This window comes from Acomys minous, assembly GCF_964271855.1.
Source record: "Acomys minous genome assembly, chromosome: 2".
NCBI classification, from domain to species: Eukaryota; Metazoa; Chordata; class Mammalia; order Rodentia; family Muridae; genus Acomys; species Acomys minous.
In genome coordinates this window covers 53315585-53335730 of record NC_140484.1, presented here as the reverse complement: position 1 = coordinate 53335730, position 20146 = coordinate 53315585, and the positions used below count along the sequence as shown (strand labels likewise).

The 20146-nt window shown below is 44.5% G+C and overlaps 1 protein-coding gene and 1 long non-coding RNA gene across 5 annotated transcripts in view; one reads left to right on the top strand and one right to left on the bottom strand.

Moving 5' to 3' along the window:
• CHKA (choline kinase alpha) overlaps positions 1 to 20146 on the top strand; it is a 51398-nt gene that overhangs the window by 22869 nt on the left and 8383 nt on the right. The window contains exons 3-7 of one of the 3 annotated variants that reach the window (XM_084750833.1): positions 6160 to 6189; positions 7155 to 7208; positions 14352 to 14465; positions 18710 to 18843; positions 19227 to 19331. In XM_084750833.1, the coding sequence (XP_084606959.1) occupies positions 6160 to 6189; positions 7155 to 7208; positions 14352 to 14465; positions 18710 to 18843; positions 19227 to 19331 (437 nt within the window). The remainder of the gene's footprint in view (positions 1 to 6159; positions 6190 to 7154; positions 7209 to 14351; positions 14466 to 18709; positions 18844 to 19226; positions 19332 to 20146) is intronic. The other 2 variants (XM_084750831.1, XM_084750832.1) reach the window with 2 other exon arrangements.
• Positions 1782 to 7148, bottom strand: LOC311579943. Of its 2 annotated transcripts, none has more exons than XR_014773298.1 (2): positions 3469 to 7148; positions 1782 to 3198 (listed from the first exon to the last, which is right to left on the bottom strand). It is a non-coding gene; the product is annotated as an uncharacterized lncRNA (long non-coding RNA). The 2 variants fall into 2 exon arrangements; XR_014773299.1 differs by having other exon boundaries at positions 1782 to 3179.

Here is a 20146-nt window from a genome sequence, read left to right as displayed (position 1 = left end):
CCCGTGTGAAACCTTCAGTATGCCAGACCAGAAAGGGAGACACTCTTGGGAAAAAGTTTCTTGCAATCTTGGAAAATGCAAGAAGTCTTAGGTCAGTTATTGGTGCATGTTCCCAAGGCCTCTCAGAGGCTCTAATCTGCTACCCACATTCTCTAAATAACCCATATTAAAGATAACCAATGTCCAGGAAGCTGGACTAGATGATAATAAGATATAGTCATAGAAATGACTTGTTTAGGTTCCACAAGGTAATTATATAATCTGCACTTTAAACCATTGCATTGAGAGTTTGTAACCTGTTCCGTATGTAAAGTATTTTCACAGTGCTGGAAAAAACAACAAACAATTAAAAAAATTTTTCCACCATTGAAACAAGGAGGAGAAGGCTATGGCCCATAGTAATACTGAGAAGTACATATGATACAAAACATTGAGGGCCAGCAAGCAGATCAGTGGGTAAAAGCGTCCCCTAGCTAGCTTGGTGAAATGTCCTCTGCACAGGGCGGCCATGGATTGTGAGCACCTACATGTACACAGCAATAACAAATAAGAGTAAAAACACGTTAGTTGAATCTCATGGCTTTTTGAGAGCCTCAATTTTTTGTCTTCCTAGTTTGTGTTTGTTTTTGTTTTTCTAGCCTCGCCTGAGATGGAACAATAGCATTCATTAGTAGCAGGGACGGAGCAGGATTGCGGCAGCTAGGGGTCACACACAACATATGCTGCCTTTCATGTTAAAATGTCTCTTGCTAGACACAATGGTATAGGCCTTTAATCTTAGCATTCAGGAGACAAGTGGCAGGAAGATCTGAGTTCCAGACCAGCTAGGAACATATTAAGATCATCTCTCAAAAACAAACAAAACAAAAAACCCCAAACAACAACAACAACTGAGTCACCTAGAATTTAGAGTGCTTGGCCAGCTGGGCGGAGCCTACAAGTCTTCAAGTTCAAATGTAGGCCTGGGCTACACAGCAGTGAAGCCTAAGCCACTCCAGAGCCAAACAGTATCAAGGCTTCTGGCACTTAGCAGGACACAGTTCCTCTCTTGTCTCCTGGGATCCTATAGACTACAGACCCTGGGATGCTCAGTTTCTGCTTATTCCTGCATGGGCTGTTGGCGTTTTTCCCCAAACTGAACAGACTGTTTAGTCAGATCTGTCTGTCAGCCTTCCTGCATGCCTTCTTTCCTTCCTTCCTCCCGCCCTCCCTTCCTTTCTTCCTCCCTTTTTTTAGTTTTTTCAAGACAGGATTTTCTACATAGCCCTGGCTGGCTGTCCTGGAACCAGGCTGGCTTCGAGCTCAGAGATGAACCCAGAGATCTGCCTGCCTCTGCCTCCCAAGTGCTGGGATTAAAGGCATATACCACCACCGCTTGTCAGTTATTCTTTCTTAACTCTTCATAGGTCCCAGGCCATTTAAAAAGGCTACAGTTTATATTTTATAGAGAGGTTGTTTAAGAGGCAGTGGGGTCTGGAGACGTGGCTCAATGGTTAAGAGCACTTGGCTGCTCATAACTGTCTGTAACTCCAGCTCCAAGGCCTCCAACACCTGGCCCTGTGAACGCCTTTACATGTGTGCCTGTACCCATACATAGACACACACACACAATTTAAAAAGGAAGACACTGTAATTGTTCCAAAGACCTATCTGTCACTTCACATCACCTTCTCTATGTCTTTCACTAATTTAGTCTTCTCCACAAACCCTCCTTTGCCTAGACTCCGGACACACCAATGTGATACTGGGTTTGACCTCACAGATGAGCCTCTGTTGTTAGAGTTCAGTCAAACCCATTTTTCTCATTAACTATTTGAGGAGTCTTTTATTAAGAACTGGCTAAGGGGCTGGAGAGATGGTTCAGAGGTTAAGAGCGCTGGCTGCTCTTCCAAAGGTCCTGAGTTCAATTTCCAGTAACCACATGGTGGCTCACAACCATCTATAGTGAGATCTGGTGCCCTCTTTATTGTCTGCTCTTGCTCCTGGCCTGCAGGAGTATATGCAAGCAGAACACTGTATGCATAATAAATAAATACATTTAAAAATAAAAATTCAGTGAGCTTAGAGACAGAAACTTGTCTAATATGGAACAATAGGTAACTAAAAGTAGATACCAATGTGTGTATGTGAGTGCTAGGGATTGAGCCAAAGGCCTCACCTGTGCTACATGAAGGTTCTGCCACTGAGCTCCAACCCTAAAGTAGGCTTTTAAACCTAAAGTTGAACAGTAGCAAATTTAATCAAATGGTCTCTCACCCTATGCTCCAACATTGTCTTAGCTGTTCTATACCCCTTTGTGTGTTTGTAGTCAGCTCACTGTGTAGCGCTGGCTGACCTGGAACTCACTATGTAGTCCAGGTAGGCCTTGAACTCAGGAACTTGAGATCTGCCTGGGTGCTAGGATTATAGGCATGAACTACCGAACATTTTTCCATTTTCTTACCAAGGCCCTGGAATAGAATCTTCTGAAGATCAGTACTCCGTAATTTATTACTTTCATAATCTGATTTAAAATATAAAACCAAGGGGCTAGAGAGATGGCTCAGCAGTTAAGAGTATTGTCTGCTCTTTCAAGAGGTCCTGAGTTTAATTCCCAGCAACCACACATAGGTGGCTCACAACCATCTTTACTTGATGTACTCTGCAAGTGTACATGCAGATAGAGCACTTGTATATAAAATAAATAAAATTTAAAACAAAACAAAAAATATATGAACCAGGTGTGGTGGCGCACACCTTTAATCCCAGTACTCCGGAGGCAGAGGAGGTGGATCTCTTGAGTTCCAGGCCAGCCTGGAAGAGAATTTGCAAAGCATGCTCAGCCCTGGGGGGGGGGGGGAACAAGCACACAAACAAAGAAAAATCTTAATTTCTCCCTGGGAACGCTCCTGTTCTCTAAGAGTTCTTCATCACTTTTTCTTAAATTTGTTTGCTTGGCAAAACAAACAAACAAGCTGGGTACAATCATGCATGCCCTGTAATCCTAGCACTTAGGGAGGCAAAGGCAGGTGGATCTCGGTGAGAGGCCAGCCTGGTCTACAAACTGAATCCAGGTTAGCTAGGGATACACAGAGAAACCCTGTCTGAAAAAACAAACTAGTAAAAACCCAAAATAGCTCTTCCTTCTCTTCTACCTCTCTCTCTTCCCTCTCTTCCTCCCTCTCTTCCTCCCTCTCCCTCTCTTCCCTCTCTTCCTCCCTCTCCCTCTCTTCCTCCCTCTCCCTCTCTTCCTCCCTCTCCCTCTCTTCCCTCTCTTCCTCCCTCTCCCTCTCTTCCTCCCTCTCCCTCTCTTCCCTCTCTTCCTCCCTCTCCCTCTCTTCCCTCTCTTCCTCCCTCTCCCTCTCTTCCTCCCTCTCCCTCTCTTCCCTCTCTTCCTCCCTCTCCCTCTCTTCCTCCCTCTCCCTCTCTTCCCTCTCTTCCTCCCTCTCCCTCTCTTCCTCCCTCTCCCTCTCTTCCCTCTCTTCTTACCTCTCCCTCTCTTCCCTCTTTCTTTTGTCTCTCTGTTTCTCTCTGGGGTAACTCTTCTCCCTTCTCTCCATGTTCATACAATAAATCTCATTAAAAGAAAGTAAACCAAGCCCATAAAGCCTTAATTTGATTTGTGTTAGGGGGAAACAAACAAACAAACAAAAAACATTTGAAGCCTGGCATCAAGTGTGGTACTTGTTTACAAGTAGCTTCTAAGTAGTAGAGAGACATGAAGTGAAAATGGAAGTCCTCTCTTTTCTTATCTTAGTAGGCAGAATTTATATTCTTAATTAATTAATTAATTAATTTATTTATTTATTTTTTAGTTTTTCGAGACAGGGTTTCTCTGTGTAGCCTTGGCTGTCCTGGACTCATTTTGTAGTCCAGGCTGGCCTCGAACTCACAGCAATCTGCCTGCCTCTGCCTCCCGAGTGCTGGGATTAAAGGCGTGCGCCACCACTCCTGGCTTTATATTCTAAATTTAAAAGTAAGTCAATTTAAAAAAATCTATGCAGGGACAGGAGAGATGGCTCAGTAGATAAGACCACTTACTGTGTGTACAAAGAACCCAGGTTCAGTTCCTAGCACTCACATGATGGCTCACAGTCAAATATAATTCCAGGAGAATCCAACACCTTCTAGCCTCAATAGTTCAAGTCCACACCCAAGCACATTTATTTGCATCATTAAAAACAAGAGCAGAATAATAATAAAACATTTAAAACCATAAGTATAGATATTAAATAGGGTCAATGAATAAAAGCATTTGCCATGCCAGCCGGATAGCCTGTGTTGAATCTCTGGAACCCACAGTGGAAGGAGAGACTCAGTTCCAAAGAAAGATTGTTTTCTGGCGTCCAGCATACACACATAGATAATAAAATACCTAATACTAAATTTTAAGTTAGTGTTTTAACTTGAAAGATAATTTTAATTTTCATGTTAGTTGGAGGAAAATATAAAGTTGTGCTAAATGTTCATAAAGTGTATTTTAGCACCTGCCTTAAATAAAATTGTGCTGCTAAAGTAAATTAGTACAGAATCTAAAATCCTAATTTGCTTCCTGATTCTTGACAGTCTTTGAGATTCTCACACAGAGTAGGTGTCTGCTTGGTGCACCTTAGGAGGTGTGTTTGACTGTAAATGAGTTCATGGCCATCTGTCTTTCTGCTTTGAGATTTCCTGTTTTTTCTCCTGGGTACAAACTCATTCTGTACTGAGGAAACAGAATATGGGACTGCAGAAGTCCATCTTGCCTTTGCGATGGTGCTCTCATGATAAATCATAGGTTCCATTTGGAACGGGATGGGGCGGGTGAATGTTGGAAAAGAAGCAATGGAATTTATGCCCACCTCTTGTAGCAATATGTTAAAAAAGAGTGGTCCTTGGACCAGGCAGTTTGTTTTTAGGTAAAATGACTTGCTTTGGAGAGCACCATTAGACAGGGAAAGGACTTCTGTTAGCTAACACCCTGTTAACTATTCCCTAAGTTACAGTTCTAGCAGTAGCATAGGAATAACCGTAGTCATTGAGGGTTTGTACAGGTCAAATCCCGTTACAGCAAATTTCGTAGGATGTGCAAGTTAATTACTTTCTACAGAGTTAGTATGAATTATCAGACCATAGAACTTGTTTTGTTAGTAACCTTCCTTGAAGGGGAAAAAAAAAAAAGCACAAAGACCTTTAAAGAGACATTTAGCCCCATTTGGATTCCTTTTTTTTTTTTTTTTTTTTTTTTTAAATATTTATTTGTATGAGTGTTCTACTTGCATGTATGACAGAAGAGGGCATCAAATCCCATTACAGGTTGTGAGCTACCATGTGGTTGCTGGGAATTGAACTCAGGACCTCTGGAAGAACAGCCAGTGCTCTTAACTGCTGAGCCATCTCTCCAGCCCTGGTCTCCTGATTCTTATGCAACCAGTTCTCCCATCCTGAATCGTGAGCAGCTAGTCAGTTCTGAGGCACTAGGTGACTTCTTGAGCATGTTTGCCATGTGCAACACAGTGCAGTGCTTGCTTGCCCACACCAGCCACAGCAAAAAAACACCAGGAAATTTCTTTGTGCATTGGAGGAACACAAACAGTAAAAAGTGAAGCCCTTCATTGATTAAAAACCCGTAGACCCCTTGAGATAGACTGCTGTGTAGAGTCCAAAACAATGGCACCAGCAGCAGAGTGCTCTGGGCAGAAGGCACAGTAAAGCTTTCTGACACCTGAGTCACTCTCACCTCAAGTTGACACACTGTCAGCAAAGGGCTGGGTTATTATTATATGATGCTTTTGTACCATTATTGTAACGGGATTTAACCTGTAACATCTAGATTTTCATCAGAGAAATACAGACTACACAAAAGAAAATATCACACCCTGTTTGTAATGACTGCCCTGTTTCAGATGTACTCACCCGCATGTTATGTTTACTATTGCATATGTGTAAGTACAAGTGTTAGGAGACTTTTTGCAGATAGCTTTATGAACATGGATGTTTATTTTGTCTGCTTTTATAGAGAAGTAAGTTAAATGCACTTTTCTATACCAAACACATTAAGATATGTTGGAATGTTATTTGGTATATGATGGTGAGAGCGGTTGCTTTAAATCACAAGGTGTTTTGAATGCTGCTAGAGTAGCCGGTGTTGCTTAACGTGGCATTTTTTTTTCCTGTCCACACTTTCCACCCTTGGTACAGGTGTTTTTGATAAAGCTGTGGAATGGCAAGGTATGTTTTTTATGGGATGTTCAAGAATTTGTTAGCTTAAAAGTCTTTTATGGAGGTTTCCTTTACAGGATTCCTTTCTGTTTGGCTCAAGTAAACCTGATGTAATTGTAAGATTCAGTTTTGAAGGCAGCTGAGTGTACAATTTTGACACAACCCTTAAATTTCTGATTTTATTTTTCCCTTCCCTTTACTAAGCCAGTATTTTGGTTTTAAAGCACTTGGGGTGGGGGTGGCTTGGAAATAAGTGACCTGTAAGAAGTAGCCCAGCTCTTAATGCCAGTCGATGACCCAGGGTGTTACCGTTAGAAGAGTGGTTGCCAGTAATTTGCAATTTCATTGAGGAAAGTAATGTAAAAGTAGCTCCTAATACATCAGTTATCAGCTGACCCTGAAGCTTTGTTAAATGCGGCCCTCTGTTGGCTAGAGGAACAGTTGATTTTGAACTTCGACTGGTTGGAGCGAAAGGCTAGTCTGGGCAAGTGGCAGGTGTGCGGAGCTCACCCTAGCTTTCCCACCTGCTTAGTGCTTTCCTCTTTGTCCACATTCTCTGCTGCCTGCAGCCCTCCACAGGCCTGTTGACATTCCTGTTTTGCAGGTTCGCTTGAGAGAACCACATAGCTAATTCAGGCAGAGCTTTAGACGGCCCGATTGGAAGAGAGCACTCTCTAGTGACTTTCCTCTAACAATGAAATTGTGAAAGGTACATGGGGGACAGCCACAAGAGGCACAGCTATTTAGTCTCAAGCAGCACATCCCTTTCCCTGTAAAAAGATGAAGCACTTTGAAGGTGTTGGCACAAGTGCTGGAGACTGCGGGTGCCTTTAGACTACGCCGGTCACCTGGGGGGCCAAAAGCCCTGTTAAAGAGCTGAGGTGTTTTGTGAACACCTGTTCTGTGGTTGCAAAGTTAGTGTCTGCTCAGTGTGCTCCATCTCACCGGAAGTGTTTGCTTTTTCTCATTCATAGAGGTCCTGTAATAAAGAGGGATCCGAACAAGCTCAGAATGAAAATGAATTTCAAGTAAGTAACTGAGTCCCTTCTCATCTGCATGAGCTGTAAATTGGTGGTGCCCAGCCTCACTGCATTGTGGTTTGGCAGGCCTGATCTGCCCTTGGAAACTTCTGGTCTTTGATCTTTCTCAGAAGAAGAGCTCTAGACCAGCTCACTGAGCCTGAGCCGTAAGGGGCTTCCTAACTCCTGAGGAGTTAATTTGTCTGTGGTGGCAATTTCTAAGCAGTGTTTGAGATACTGAGAGATACAGGCTCAGGAAATAATCTCTGATACTCCTGTGGAGGTACCTGGCTTCTCCGGCAGTGTCTCACCATCATCAGGAAGCAGATCACTGCCTGCTTGTTTCACTGGCACTCTTCCCCTTGAGGAAGTGGCAGTGCTTATCGTGGCTTTGGTAGCCAGGTTGGAAAGGCTTCTTCACAGATTATGGAACTGGGATAACTACACTGAGATATATGCATTCAAGGGAACTTGAGACGCTAGATGTGAAATGAGCAGTGGAGGGTAGGCACCTTGTGCGCATTCTCTAGTACCTCAGGCTTATAGGGAAGGGTGCTGGTGTACACAGCATGGCCAATGTGACATGGCCAGCTGACCACCCCAGAAGCCTCTGAACTGGGAGCTGGTGTTTCTTGCTTTCTCTGTCACGTTTCTTGCGTTCTCTGCATCACTGTAGCAGAGCCTCCTGACCCAGAAGTATCCTGCTTGACACTCTTGTATGTTCCTCCCTTGGGTTTCACTACCATCCTCAAAGACAACCAATCCCAGCAGCCCCTCCCCTTCCTTCTCAGGGCCAGCTTCACAAGGAATCTGACTTTACCTGTGATCTTTGGAGTTGGTGTGCACACAGGTGTGGAAGAAGAGTCGGTTTCCATTTCTCAATATGTTTCTTTAACACCTCACCTGCTTGGTGAGATGACTTAGCAGGTAAAGGTACTTGTTATCAAGTCTCGCCACCTGTGTTTTATCGCCAGAACCCACGTGGTGGAAGGAAAGAACAAACTCACAAGTTGTCCTCTGACCTCTACATGTGCATGCACATACTTATAAAACATGCATACATAAATGCAAAAGTAATAATTGTCCTTCTCTTCTGACTATTGCTCCAGAGCCTTGCCTTCCCCTTAAGATCTTCTTTCATGCCTCTTGTAGGCAAGGACATTTTCAACCCAGCCACTCACAGGTGGGGGTTGTTGTCTTCCTGCTTCTCCTCCTGTATTGCAGCCAAACATTTGCCAACAGAAATCCCTGCCCACACGCTTCACCGTGGTCTTTGGGCTATCTGCTTCTTGCACGCATTATGCCAGGGATCTATAAAACCTGTTGGAGTCCCTTCCAGCTCCTGTCATCACTTTGTGGCCCAGATACTCTGTTCTATACTGCATCCCTCTTGAACATTTCCGATCATTCCTTCTGATAGCCTCCCCATACCTGCGCCCTGACTGCCTCCAGAAGGTAGTAGGAACCCTCTTTGTCATTTGTAGTTTCAGCAGTCCACATCCGCTAACCTCCTAGCTTCCTTTGGTTTCTTGGAGATCTGTAGTCCAGGCATTGTCACCTCCTTGTTTTCCATCCGTCCTCATGTATGGACCAACTGTGCTTGCTTCTAAGGCCTTCCCCTCCATACATTCTGTCTTCCACTTGGCCCTTCCATGCTTACCTTTAACCCCTACAGGGTTGAACCTAGCCACCTCCATACTTGCCTTCATTATGCTGGACCCCACAGCCCTGAGCTGCTGAACTCTAGAGAAATAACACAGTTGAGAGCTGGTGCTGCACTGTAGTAGTGCTGACGGCCCGGCAGCCTGCTGAATTACTCTTAGTTTGCTTTTGGATTCTAAAGTCTATTTCAGGTTTCTGCTTTCTCTTCCAGCTTCCCTTTCCCCACCCTAGGCATGCAGTACAGAACTCATTCTTTGGCTTCCCATCTGACATCTGCTCCCGGCCCTGTTCTTTGTGTGTCTTTTCCATCTGCTATCCCTGTGCAGGGAACCTTTTCTCTTGCATTCAGCATGCCTACCTTTTCCTCTTTGGATTTAACGTCTCGGCTTATTGTCATCATCCTCCATTCCTTCTCCAGGGAGCCGGGCATTTCCACCTCAATTCCGTCTCTGCTACTGTTCCTGATAAAATTTCTATTTCTCTTTTGTTTGGTTGTTGTTTTGGTTTGGTTCTTTTGTTTTTTGAGACAGTTTCTCTGTGTAGCCTTGGCTGTCCAGAAGTGAACCATAATGGATAAAATGAAAAGTCCAAATTTGTTTGCTTCACCTATCTAGGGATCTCTTCTGTCATTGTTTCCTATCTAATACTTGTCCCTGTCACTCCACTGAAGCTCATGTTTTTATCACCAACAATTTGTACATTGCCAAGTGCAGTGGCTACTTTGTTTTCCTCCAGTTTAGAACCTCAGTAGCATCTGTAGCTCCTTCTACAAAGGCAGCTATTTTGCCTCCTCTTCTCCCTGGTTCTCTTTCTTCCATGGCAGATTTGAATCACTTGTTTGCAATTAGTAGGTTATGTGAAATGTTAGAGCTTTTGGTTTTTTGGATTTTTAAAAAAACAAAGTTTTGGGGCCTGGAGAGAAGTCTGAGAGGTTAAGAACACTGACTAATTCCAAAGGTCCTGCGTTCAATTCCCAGCAACCACATGGTGGCTCACAACCATCTATAATGTGATCTGGTGCCCTCTTCTGGCCTGCAAGCAGAATACTGCATACATAATAAATACTTTTTTTTAAAAGTTTCACTATGTTGTCTAGACTCTTAATCTAGGGTGTGCATATTATACCCAGTTTGCTTTCTAAATGAAATGGAGTAGAAAAAAAACTATCAGGGATCATTGTAAAATTGTGAGAGTGTTGATGTGTTTAATATATGGTTGTATTGTTGGGTAAATACTAATTTTAGGAAGTATTTTTTGTTCCTTTATAAAATTTTTCTTTAGTATCACAAAAGATTATTTAGCAGAAAGTTTCATATGAAAATGTATATGACCGAGTTCTCATCACAGTCACACAGGCTCTTTGGGGAGGGCTATGGGCGCCTCTGTTGAACATTGTTTAGACTCTTTCCAAGGCTTCTGACATGATGCTGCCTGCTCTTTCCTCACATGACACCCTCCAGTGTTATTCTGTTGCCCAGTCGCTGCCAGCTCCACACACTCATCAATCACCAGCTTCATGAAGGGGTCAGAGCCCTGCAGTGTTCCTTGTCCATGGCTGCCACCATTTAACTTCAATGAGAACTTCTTGTCCATACATTTCTTCAGGTCGGGAGGGTGGGCCTTGTTCTTGGCAACTCTTCAGTGGGCTCAGCACTCATGCACATATATAATGTATCTTAAAAAATAAAACTTCTTTTGGGGGCTGGAGAGAGGTCTCAGAGGTTAAGAACACTGACTTCTTCCAAAGGTCCTGAGTTCAATTCCTAGCAACCACATTGTGGCTCAGACCATCTATGATGAGATCTGGTGCCCTCTTCTGGTGTGCAGGTGTCCATGCAAGCAGAATACTGCATACATAATAAATAAATTTTAAAAAACACTTTAAAAATTATTTATGTCTATGGGTGATTTGTTTGCATGGGCATGTCAAAAGAGTGTGTTGAATCTCCTGAAACTGGAGTTAAGTATGATTGTAAGTCATCATGGGTGCTGGGAATCAAACCGACATCCTCTGCGATAGCAGCAAGTGCTCTTAACCTTGGAGCCATCTCTCCACTCCCTAGATAATGTATCTTGATCATATTAACCCTTTAGTCCCTTCCATTTCTTCAGACCCCAACCAACATGTCATTAAAAAAGAAAACAAACTCATAGAGTCCAGTCCAGTTAGTGCCTCCAGCATGCACATGGATGTGAGCCATCCATTAGAACATGGGCACCAGCCAGAGCTACATCATACTTGGGAAAAATTGACTCTCCCTTTCCCGGAAACCATTAACCACCAATAACTGCTAATAACCACTTAGCTGGAAGTGCTACTCTGTAACCACTGTGTACCCCCCCCCCCCCAATGTTGACTCATTGGTATTGTGCAGGTCTTAATGTAGAAAATCACAGCTGCTGTGAACTCATGAGTGCAACAGCCATGTTATGTCATGCAAACAGCTTTTTACAGTTACTTCCTGTTTTTCTATGTGAGTTTTACACAAATGGCGCCTAATGGGGCTTACTCTTTAGTTCCCTGATATTTATCACAGTGCTAGATATATACCAAGCATTCTGTGTTTTGAATGGATGAATGAATGAGTTTTTATTTCTGAAATAATAAATGGTTGAGGTATTTGTTTCTGTACAAAAGTTGCACTCGTCTGGGACTGAACCAGATGATGGCATGGATGGGTAGGCTAAGGACCAAGCCTGTTTGTTCTGCCACTGCTCACTTGCTTCTCATAGCTACCAGGGAGAGCATCAGGGGCATAGAAATGCTTATGTCTGTGCTGGGAACCATGTCTCTCTGGACTCTGCAGCAGTCTAGATAGAGTATTGACCCAGGTCCCAGTGACGGTGTTGCCATGCACATGGACAGGTGCTGATGAACTTACTGAACTTCAAAGCAAACATGAGGCCTGCAATCCAGCACTGGGGAAGCCAATGCAGGGGTCCAGAGGGATTCAGATTTAGGAGTAGCCTGGACCATAATGCAAAAATTTTGTCTTAAAAACTAACCAAAAGTCCAGCCGGATGTGGTGGCACAAGCCTTTAATCTCAGCACTTGGGAGGCAGAGGCAGGCGGATCTCTGTGAGTTTGAGGCCAGCCTGGTCTACAGTGAGTCTAGGACAGCCAAAGCTAACATAGAGAGACCCTGCCTTGAAAAACAAAACAAAAAACCCAACCAAAAACGTATGACAAGGACCTACTAAAATGACGTGCTGGGGTTGGGAGCAGACCAAGAGCTTAAGGTACAGTTGATGGGTAGTGAGAATGGGCCTGAGGCCCATCTCCAGCACAGTGGGAAACAAAACAAAAGCTGGGCGTGGTGGCATCTGCCTCTAATCCCAGCACACAGTGAGTTCCAGGCCAGCCTGGGCTACAAGTAAGACTTTGTCTTAAACAGCTGGGTGTGGTGGCCCACACCTGTAATCCCAGCACTCGTGAGACCGAGGCAGGTGGATCTCCATGAGTTAGTTCAAGGCCAGCCTAGACTAGAGAGTGAGTTCAGGACACCACAGCTGTTACACAGAGAAAGCCCTGTCCAAACAAAACAAAACAAACAAAAAAACTAAAGGGTGATCAAAATCACCTGAAAGCTGGGAATAAGAGGGAAGGAGTCTCTCTCTCTCTCTCTCTCTCTCTCTCTCTCTCTCTCTCTCTCTCTCTCTCTCTCTCTCTCTCTCTCACACACACACACACACACACACACACACCTACCTATTGATGTGGGATTGGGGCCAAACACTCATAGATAGAGGCTCTAACATGCAAGTCTGGCCATCTGAGTTTGATCTCCAGACCCCATATAAGGCAGCAGGAGAACTGACTCCCAAGAGGTGTCCACTGACTCCACATGCCCCCTTTGGCATGTAACTGCCTGCACATAGAAAATAGTTTTTGAAATTTGAGATGGAATCTGAGCTAGGACTTAAGACAATAAATGAGAGTTCCTCTGTGAAAGAGTCAGGGCCCCTTCCGCCTGCTACTCTTCACAGATGACAACACATGCGCTAACTCGCTGTTTTCAGTGGGACCGAGGAATGAATATGAACTGGGAAAAAAGGATGGGTTTTGAAGGCATAGTTATTATAGAGCTATGAGTTATTAGAATTAAAGATAGAAAATGGTGGGAGGAGGCTAGAGCTATGTCTTAGTGGCAAAGAGCGCTTGTTGGTCTTGCCGAGGACCCAGGTCTGGTTCCTGGTATCCACACAGTGGCTCAAACCATCCAAAACTCCTCTTCCAAGGGATCCAATGCCTTCTGACTTCCTCAGGCACCAAGCACACACACCGTGCGCATATAATTATACCAACACTCATACACACTAAATAAATCTAAAGAAGAGCATAATGGCCATATAGAGAAATGAGTAGAGACAAGAATTGAAACTCAAAACCTGGTACCCACAGACTAGGCAGGAGGCCTTTGGAGCATTCAAGCTCACTGACATGTTGGCTAGGTTCCTCCTGTGGGTTCATAGCATGCAGGGCTACCTACTGAGACGCTGTCTCAATTAAAAAACAACAACAAAAACAAAACAAAAAAAACCAAAAGCCCAGGTATGGTGGCGCATGCCTTTAATCCCAGCACTCGGGAGGCAGAGGCAGGTGGATCGCTGTGAGTTCGAGGCCAGCCTGGTCTACAAAGCGAGTCCAGGACAGCCATGGCTAACACAGAGAGACCCTGTCTCAAACCCCCCCCAACCCCCCCAACCCCCCCCCCCTGCAAAAAAAAAAAAGGTTACTGGGCGTGATGACTCACACCTTTAATCCCAGTAGGCAGATCTCTGTGAGTTCGAGGCCAGCCTGGTTTACAAAGCAAGTCCAGGACAGCCAGTTGGATAGTCCACTAATGTCTCCCTAAGATGCAGTTAGCACGACAGCAACCTAGGGATAACCACAGGCACTTGGGACTGTACAGATTGGGGCTGGGGATTTAGTCCCAATTGGTGTAGAGTTCTTGCAACGTTTACTAGAAGCCCTAGGTTGAGTCCCCTATACCAAATAAAGTGAACATTGTGGCACATACCTGTATTCTCAGCAGAGACAAGAGAATTACCTGTCACACAATTCATGGCCAGCCTGGGCTACTGAGACTTCTCAAAAACAAAAAGTGTTGCCACAACTTTTTTGGTAGGGTACCAATTTTTTGTTTGTCTTTTTTTGCATTTTCTACAGAGTATTAATATGTAATATATTGGGCTATAGATATTTTTGTTTTTGGAGAGAAATTTGTATTTTTGGAACTAGTAACCTAAATTGAATTTTAGACATCACTTATATAGTATAATTCTGTGAACTAGAATCCTGTACAAGGTGTGTGTGTGTGTGTGTGTGTGTGTGTGTGTGTGTTGTGGTTGGGGAAGAAAGGGAAGGGGGTGGGCAGGAGAGAGAATCTTTGCTCATGCCAAAGAGTAGCCTAGAGGAGCCTGTTCCTCAGGAAGCACCGCCTGCCTAGGAGAGTACTCTAACAACTGATCTGTTGCTGTCTGTTCTAGGGGGCCGAGGCGATGGTTCTGGAGAGTGTCATGTTTGCCATTCTTGCAGAGAGGTCACTTGGGCCAAAACTCTATGGCATCTTTCCCCAAGGCCGACTGGAGCAGTTTATCCCGGTAAGATTATGGGACCCACAACAGGAGATGGATTAGCTTCCATTGTCGCAAAAGACTGAAATCTTGTCATTTGAAGCACTATGTGGGGAATGTTAAATGGGAGATCCTCAGCCACCGAGTAGTTGTTGTTGTTGTTGTTGTTGTTGTTGTGAAAATCCAGGCTCAGTTCTTAATACTGCCTCACAGCCATCTGTAATTAAAGTTCTAGGCCATCCGATGCCCTCTTCTGAGCTCTGTGGGCACCAGGACATGCACATGGTACACAGCTGCACATGCAGATAAAACACTCATACACAGAAAATAAAGCAAATAGGACTTTAAAAAAATTAATGTGAATCGTGTAAATAAAGGGGGTCATAAGTAAAGTAAGACAAAAAATGTAGCTGAAATGGTAGAATGCGTACCTAGTGTGCCTAGCACTAAAAGTATGTAGCAACCTTTCTGTCATACATAGATACAGTAATACAAATTAAAATTATATGCGAGAGGCTGGAGAGATGGCCCAGCAGTTAAGGTCACTGGCTGCTCTTCCAGAGAACCCAGGTTTAATTTCCAGCACCCACATGGCAGCTTACAACTGTCTGTAACTCCATTCCAAGAGATCTGACTTTCTCTTCTGGCCTCTGTGGACACCAGGCATGCATGTGGTACAGACATGTAGGCAAAACAACTGCACACATAAAAATAAACCTTTAACAACAACAACAAATAGGTGCATGTACACACACACTCACCCTCACCATTCTGTAGCCACACATTTCCCCCTTTACTTTATTCTCAGCTTTTGGGGCAGCATTCATGCTGCAGCCCCTTATTTCTTCTTGTTTTCATCATCTTCCCTCTTGTTTCTGTTTCCCACTGTTATTTTGTTTGTTTGTTTGTTTGCTTGCTTTTTTGTTGCTATTTGTTTTGTTTCGTTCTGTTTTGGGAGGGTTTCTCTGAGTAGCCCTGGCTGTCCTGACTCACTTTATAGACCAGGTAGTCCTGGAACTCATAGCAATCCACCTATCTCTGACTCCCTGAGTGCTGGGATTAAAGGCGTGCATCACCACGCCCAGCTAGGTTTGTTTCTTTTTGGGGAGGGGGGGAGGAACAGGGTTTCTCTGTATAACAATTCTGGCTGTCCTAGAACTCCCTCTGTGGTCCAGGCTGGCTTCTAACTCACGGAGGTCCACCTGCCTCTGCCTCTGCCTCCCAAGTGCTGTGATTACAGGCACGCGCCACCACCGCCTGGTCCTGGGTTTGTTTTTTGATGCTGTGTATTCTTATTGGGGCAAGATGAAATTTCTAAGTGTTAAAAAAAATTGATTTTTATGTGTATGAGTGCTTTGTCTGCCTGCATATATGTATGCATAACATGTGCATGCCCCCAGGTCAGAAGAGAGTTGGCTCTCCTGACCTGGAGTTTATAGATGGCTGGGAGCTGTCAGGTAGGTCCTGTGAACTGAGCCCCATTCCTCTTCAAGGGGCTGCTCTAACCACTGTACCATCCCTGCAACTCTAAGATGTTTTAATGTGCATTTCTATGATTGCTAGTCATATGTTTGTATTTTTGGGGCACCGTCTGTCCATGATTAGCAATGGTTCCAGCTGGTGCCTTCCTCTTCCTCCCAAAGTGCTGGGATTGAAGGTGCATATCATCACTGCTCAACTCAGATGGGAATTTTTAAAATATTTTATTTATTATTTATACAGTATTCTGCCTGTGTGTGAGCCAGCAGGCCAAAAGAGGGCACCAGATCTCATTATAGATGGCTATGAGCCACCATGTGGTTGCTGGGAGTTGAACTCACGATACGAAGAACAGCCAGTGCTCTTAACCTGAACAACCTCTCGAGCCCCAGATATCTTTAGTTGAGTCTCCAAATGGAGAGGTGATTGTGAAACATGGATCAGCTTGACCAACCATATAAGTCAGTTCCAAGGACCACAGTTATCCATAGACACAAAAGGATACAGAGAACTCTTGGGACTCAAATCATTGCACTAGAGTAAAGCCCTTGCTCTGAACCCGGCAACATCAGGAATTCCTCAGGACATGCAGGGTAAGCTGGAGCACTCCTTTAATCCCAGCACCTGGTGGGTAGTGGCAGTCAGATCTCTGAATTGGAGATATATAGATCTATATAGGAAGTCTCAAGCTAGATAAGGCTCTGTTAATAAATAAATTAGATAGGTAGACAGCCATGGTCTACACCTTAATGCTGGCACTTGGTAAGTTGTAGCAGAGGACCTGGGCTACATGAGACCCTGTTAGAGAGAGGGGGGGAGGGAGGAGAGCCTATGTGTTTTATAGTTTATATCTTAGCCTCTTTCTTTCCTATATAGGCATAGTCATCAAAATTAAAAAATCATGTATCTCACCAAAAGCAAAAATATATAGCATGTATGGTTATATAGTACATAATACTTGATAATAAATGACTGGGTTCCTTGCTTATATACTTACATGCTGTACTTTTTATTATATTATGAGTGTGTTCTTTTGTGTGTTTTGTTGTTGTTTGATTGTTTGTTGAGACAAAGTTTCTCTGTGAAGCCTTGGCTGTCCTGGACTTGCTTTGTAGACCAGGCTGGCCTTGAACTCACAGCAGTGCACATGCCACCACCCCCAGCTGAGTATTCTTTCTACATGGGAAAAAAATTGTTAAGCCAGACTGATGGCTCACACCTGTGATCCTAACAGGCTGAGACAAAAGGATCCCCTTAAATCTGTGGCCATCCTGGGGTACACAGTTGAGGCCCTGTCTAAAAACAAGCAAGAAGGCTGGGCATAGTATTGCAGGTCTTTAATCCCAGCACTCAGGAAGCAAAAGTAGGATAGTAAGTTCCAGGCTAGACAGTGAGATGCTGTCTTAGAGAAAGCAAAGTTTCCTGTAATGAATGTGTTGTGTTTTGTGTCAGTCTGGTGGCAGCTTCACAGTAGTAGCCCCAAGTCTCTTGGTTGCATCATTTTCATTGTGCTTGATTTAATCTTCTGCTATTTTCTTCCTTGAGGCCTTAGGAGCAAAAGATTAAAGCACATGGTTTAGGTGTATGATAGGCTTAAACTACCTAGCTTTGTAAAGTACACTGTATGGTGCAGTGGCGTAAGGAACATACTCCCTTTGCTAAGTGTTATGTATCTATACCGGCATTTTTGAAAGCTGAGTGAGCTGTCTGCAGAAAGAAGTCCTGAGTATCTGGTTAGTGGAAGGTGATTCCCTGTCCGTGTAACAGCATAGCTTGTTGAGAATGCTGTGGAGAGTATTCCAGCATTGAGGAAGAGCCTGAATATCTTTGAAGCAAGAATTTGAGCAGGATTTCTGACTGGCAGAACTCCATCCTGCCCTGTGCCTGCTGCTTTGTACCTTTAGGGAAACCTCACCATGAGTCCTGCGGGGTGTAGCTTGTGAGGAGTAGCCAAGGGGATTTCCCAGACCTCAGGATTCCTTACACACTCTGTGAAGGGCTGTCAGGATGGGATGATCCAGGCCTCAGGCTACACTGGGGATGGGGATAGCATAGTGTCTGCTGGCTGGGATTTGGCCTCCATGTCCACCTTTTTGCCTAGTGTGTTGCACTGATGCCTACTCCGTGCCAACCCTCATGCTAAGGACACAGCAGGAGCAGTTGGCAGCCGTTTTGAACCTAGGGCTCTCTGATAGGAAGGTGTTGAGCTGGGAACTCCTAAAGACAGGCTGTTTTGACAAGTGAAGACACCACTGTAGTTGAAGACATGCAATCACATGTCACATGAGTGGTGTTTCTAGTTCATTAAAGGAGGGGCTTCCTTGGGTCCTTAAGGAAATAGATCTGTTTCTCCCTGTACACCCCTCTCAATGTACACATGTACAAGTACTATGGATCATTACCTGTGGGGATGCTGTGTCTTTACTTTTTGGAACACAGGGTCTACCTTGAACTTACAGATTGCCTGCTGTTACTGGATTTAAAGGCATGTGCCTGGCTTAGGAAAAATTTTTCACTGGTTGAGTAGGGTCTTAATACATTGTCAGAATGTGGAGCTGGAGAGATGGCTCAGCTGTTACGAACACTGAGCACTCTTCCAGAGGAGCAGGGTTCAGTTCCCAGCACCAAAATGGCAGGCAGCTCATAACTGTCTATAGCTCCAGTTACAGGAGATCTAGCACTCTCCCACAGACACGGAGGCAAAACATCAATGCACACAAAACTAAAAAAAAGCAAACAATTGTCAAATCGCATGTGTAAATAACAGTTCCTGAATCCCTTTTCCATTCCAGAGCCGGCGACTGGACACTGAAGAGTTACATTTACCAGATATTTCTGCAGAAATAGCTGAAAAAATGGCCACATTTCATGGTATGAAAATGCCATTCAATAAGGAACCAAAATGGCTTTTTGGAACAATGGAAAAGTAAGTGTTCTCCATCCCTCTTACCCTGGTGTCTTTGGCAGTAACAGAAGTGGGTGCTTCCGTTCATCTGCCAGGGTGGTCAGAGGCCCTTTGGTTCATTGGTGTGCGTGCCTTCACTTGTGATGTATGTCTCATGAATAAGTCTTTCTTGCATGATCAATCAATTCCTGGACCAAGAATGAAGACTTGTTTGCAAAATTGCTATCAGGTGGGTGGGTGGAAAGCCAGCTTCCCTCAGTATTATAGGTCCAACCATTCCCTCCCTCTTTCCTGGAGACTACAGGGCTTCCTTGGGACTGGGATTGGCTGGAGTTGGGTGCTTGAGAGAGAGCTGAGAATATACCTGTTAAGCTTAGCACTGGTCTTTGTCCTTCCTGTGGCAGATACCTGAATCAAGTGCTAAGACTTAAATTCATCGGGGAGGCCAGAGTTCAGCAACTGCAGAAGATCCTCACTTACAACCTGCCTCTGGAGCTTGAGAATCTGAGGTGAGTGTAGCTTGTTGTCCCCTGCCCTGAGGTGTAGTAAGCTCCTCATCTACTGAGTAAATAGTCTCTCCATAGCAAGTCCTGGTGAACAGGATGGTTTGAAACTGGGAGTCTGTCTTTTCTCCTCCTGAGGCAGGATTTCTCTTTTTTTTTTGTTTTTGGTTTTTTTTTATGGTTTTTTGAGACAGGGTTTCTCTGTGTAGCCTTGGCTGTCCTGGACTCACTTTGTAGACCAGGCTGGCCTCGAACTCACAGCGATCCACCTGCCTCTGCCTCCCGAGTGCTGGGATTAAAGGCGTGCGCCACCACGCCCAGCTTAGGATTTCTCTTTATATTGCTGGCTGTCCTAGAACTCCACTTTGTGAGATGGTCAAGTGAGGTTTTACCAAGAGCAGGAGTGGTGGGTGGAGATAGTGGGCCAGGGAGATGGTGGGCTAAACCTAAGCACCGCGAGATTGGTTTCTGGTGAGGCTGGGTGCAGGCATGTGTGCTGTGCCAGTTGGAAATAGTGCCAAGACCTTTAATGACAGAAAGCACTTGTCTAGTTCTGATACGTGCCGCAAAGGAAACCACTCCAGGGTCATCATTTCTAGTCAGGAGCAGGCTCCCGAGGAGCAGTTGTGCATGCCAGGACAGCATGGCCAGTGCAGTAGTGCAGAGGGGAAGAGCTTGCAGTGTGGGGAGGCTGAGTAGGTTCTGTGCAGAGACACATGGTTTTCTGAATATGAATGAGTACACTGTGTTAGGATGCAGGCAGGCTCTGCGTTGGCCACACGAGAGCATGCCTGTGTTTACTGAATTACATAGGTAACAGT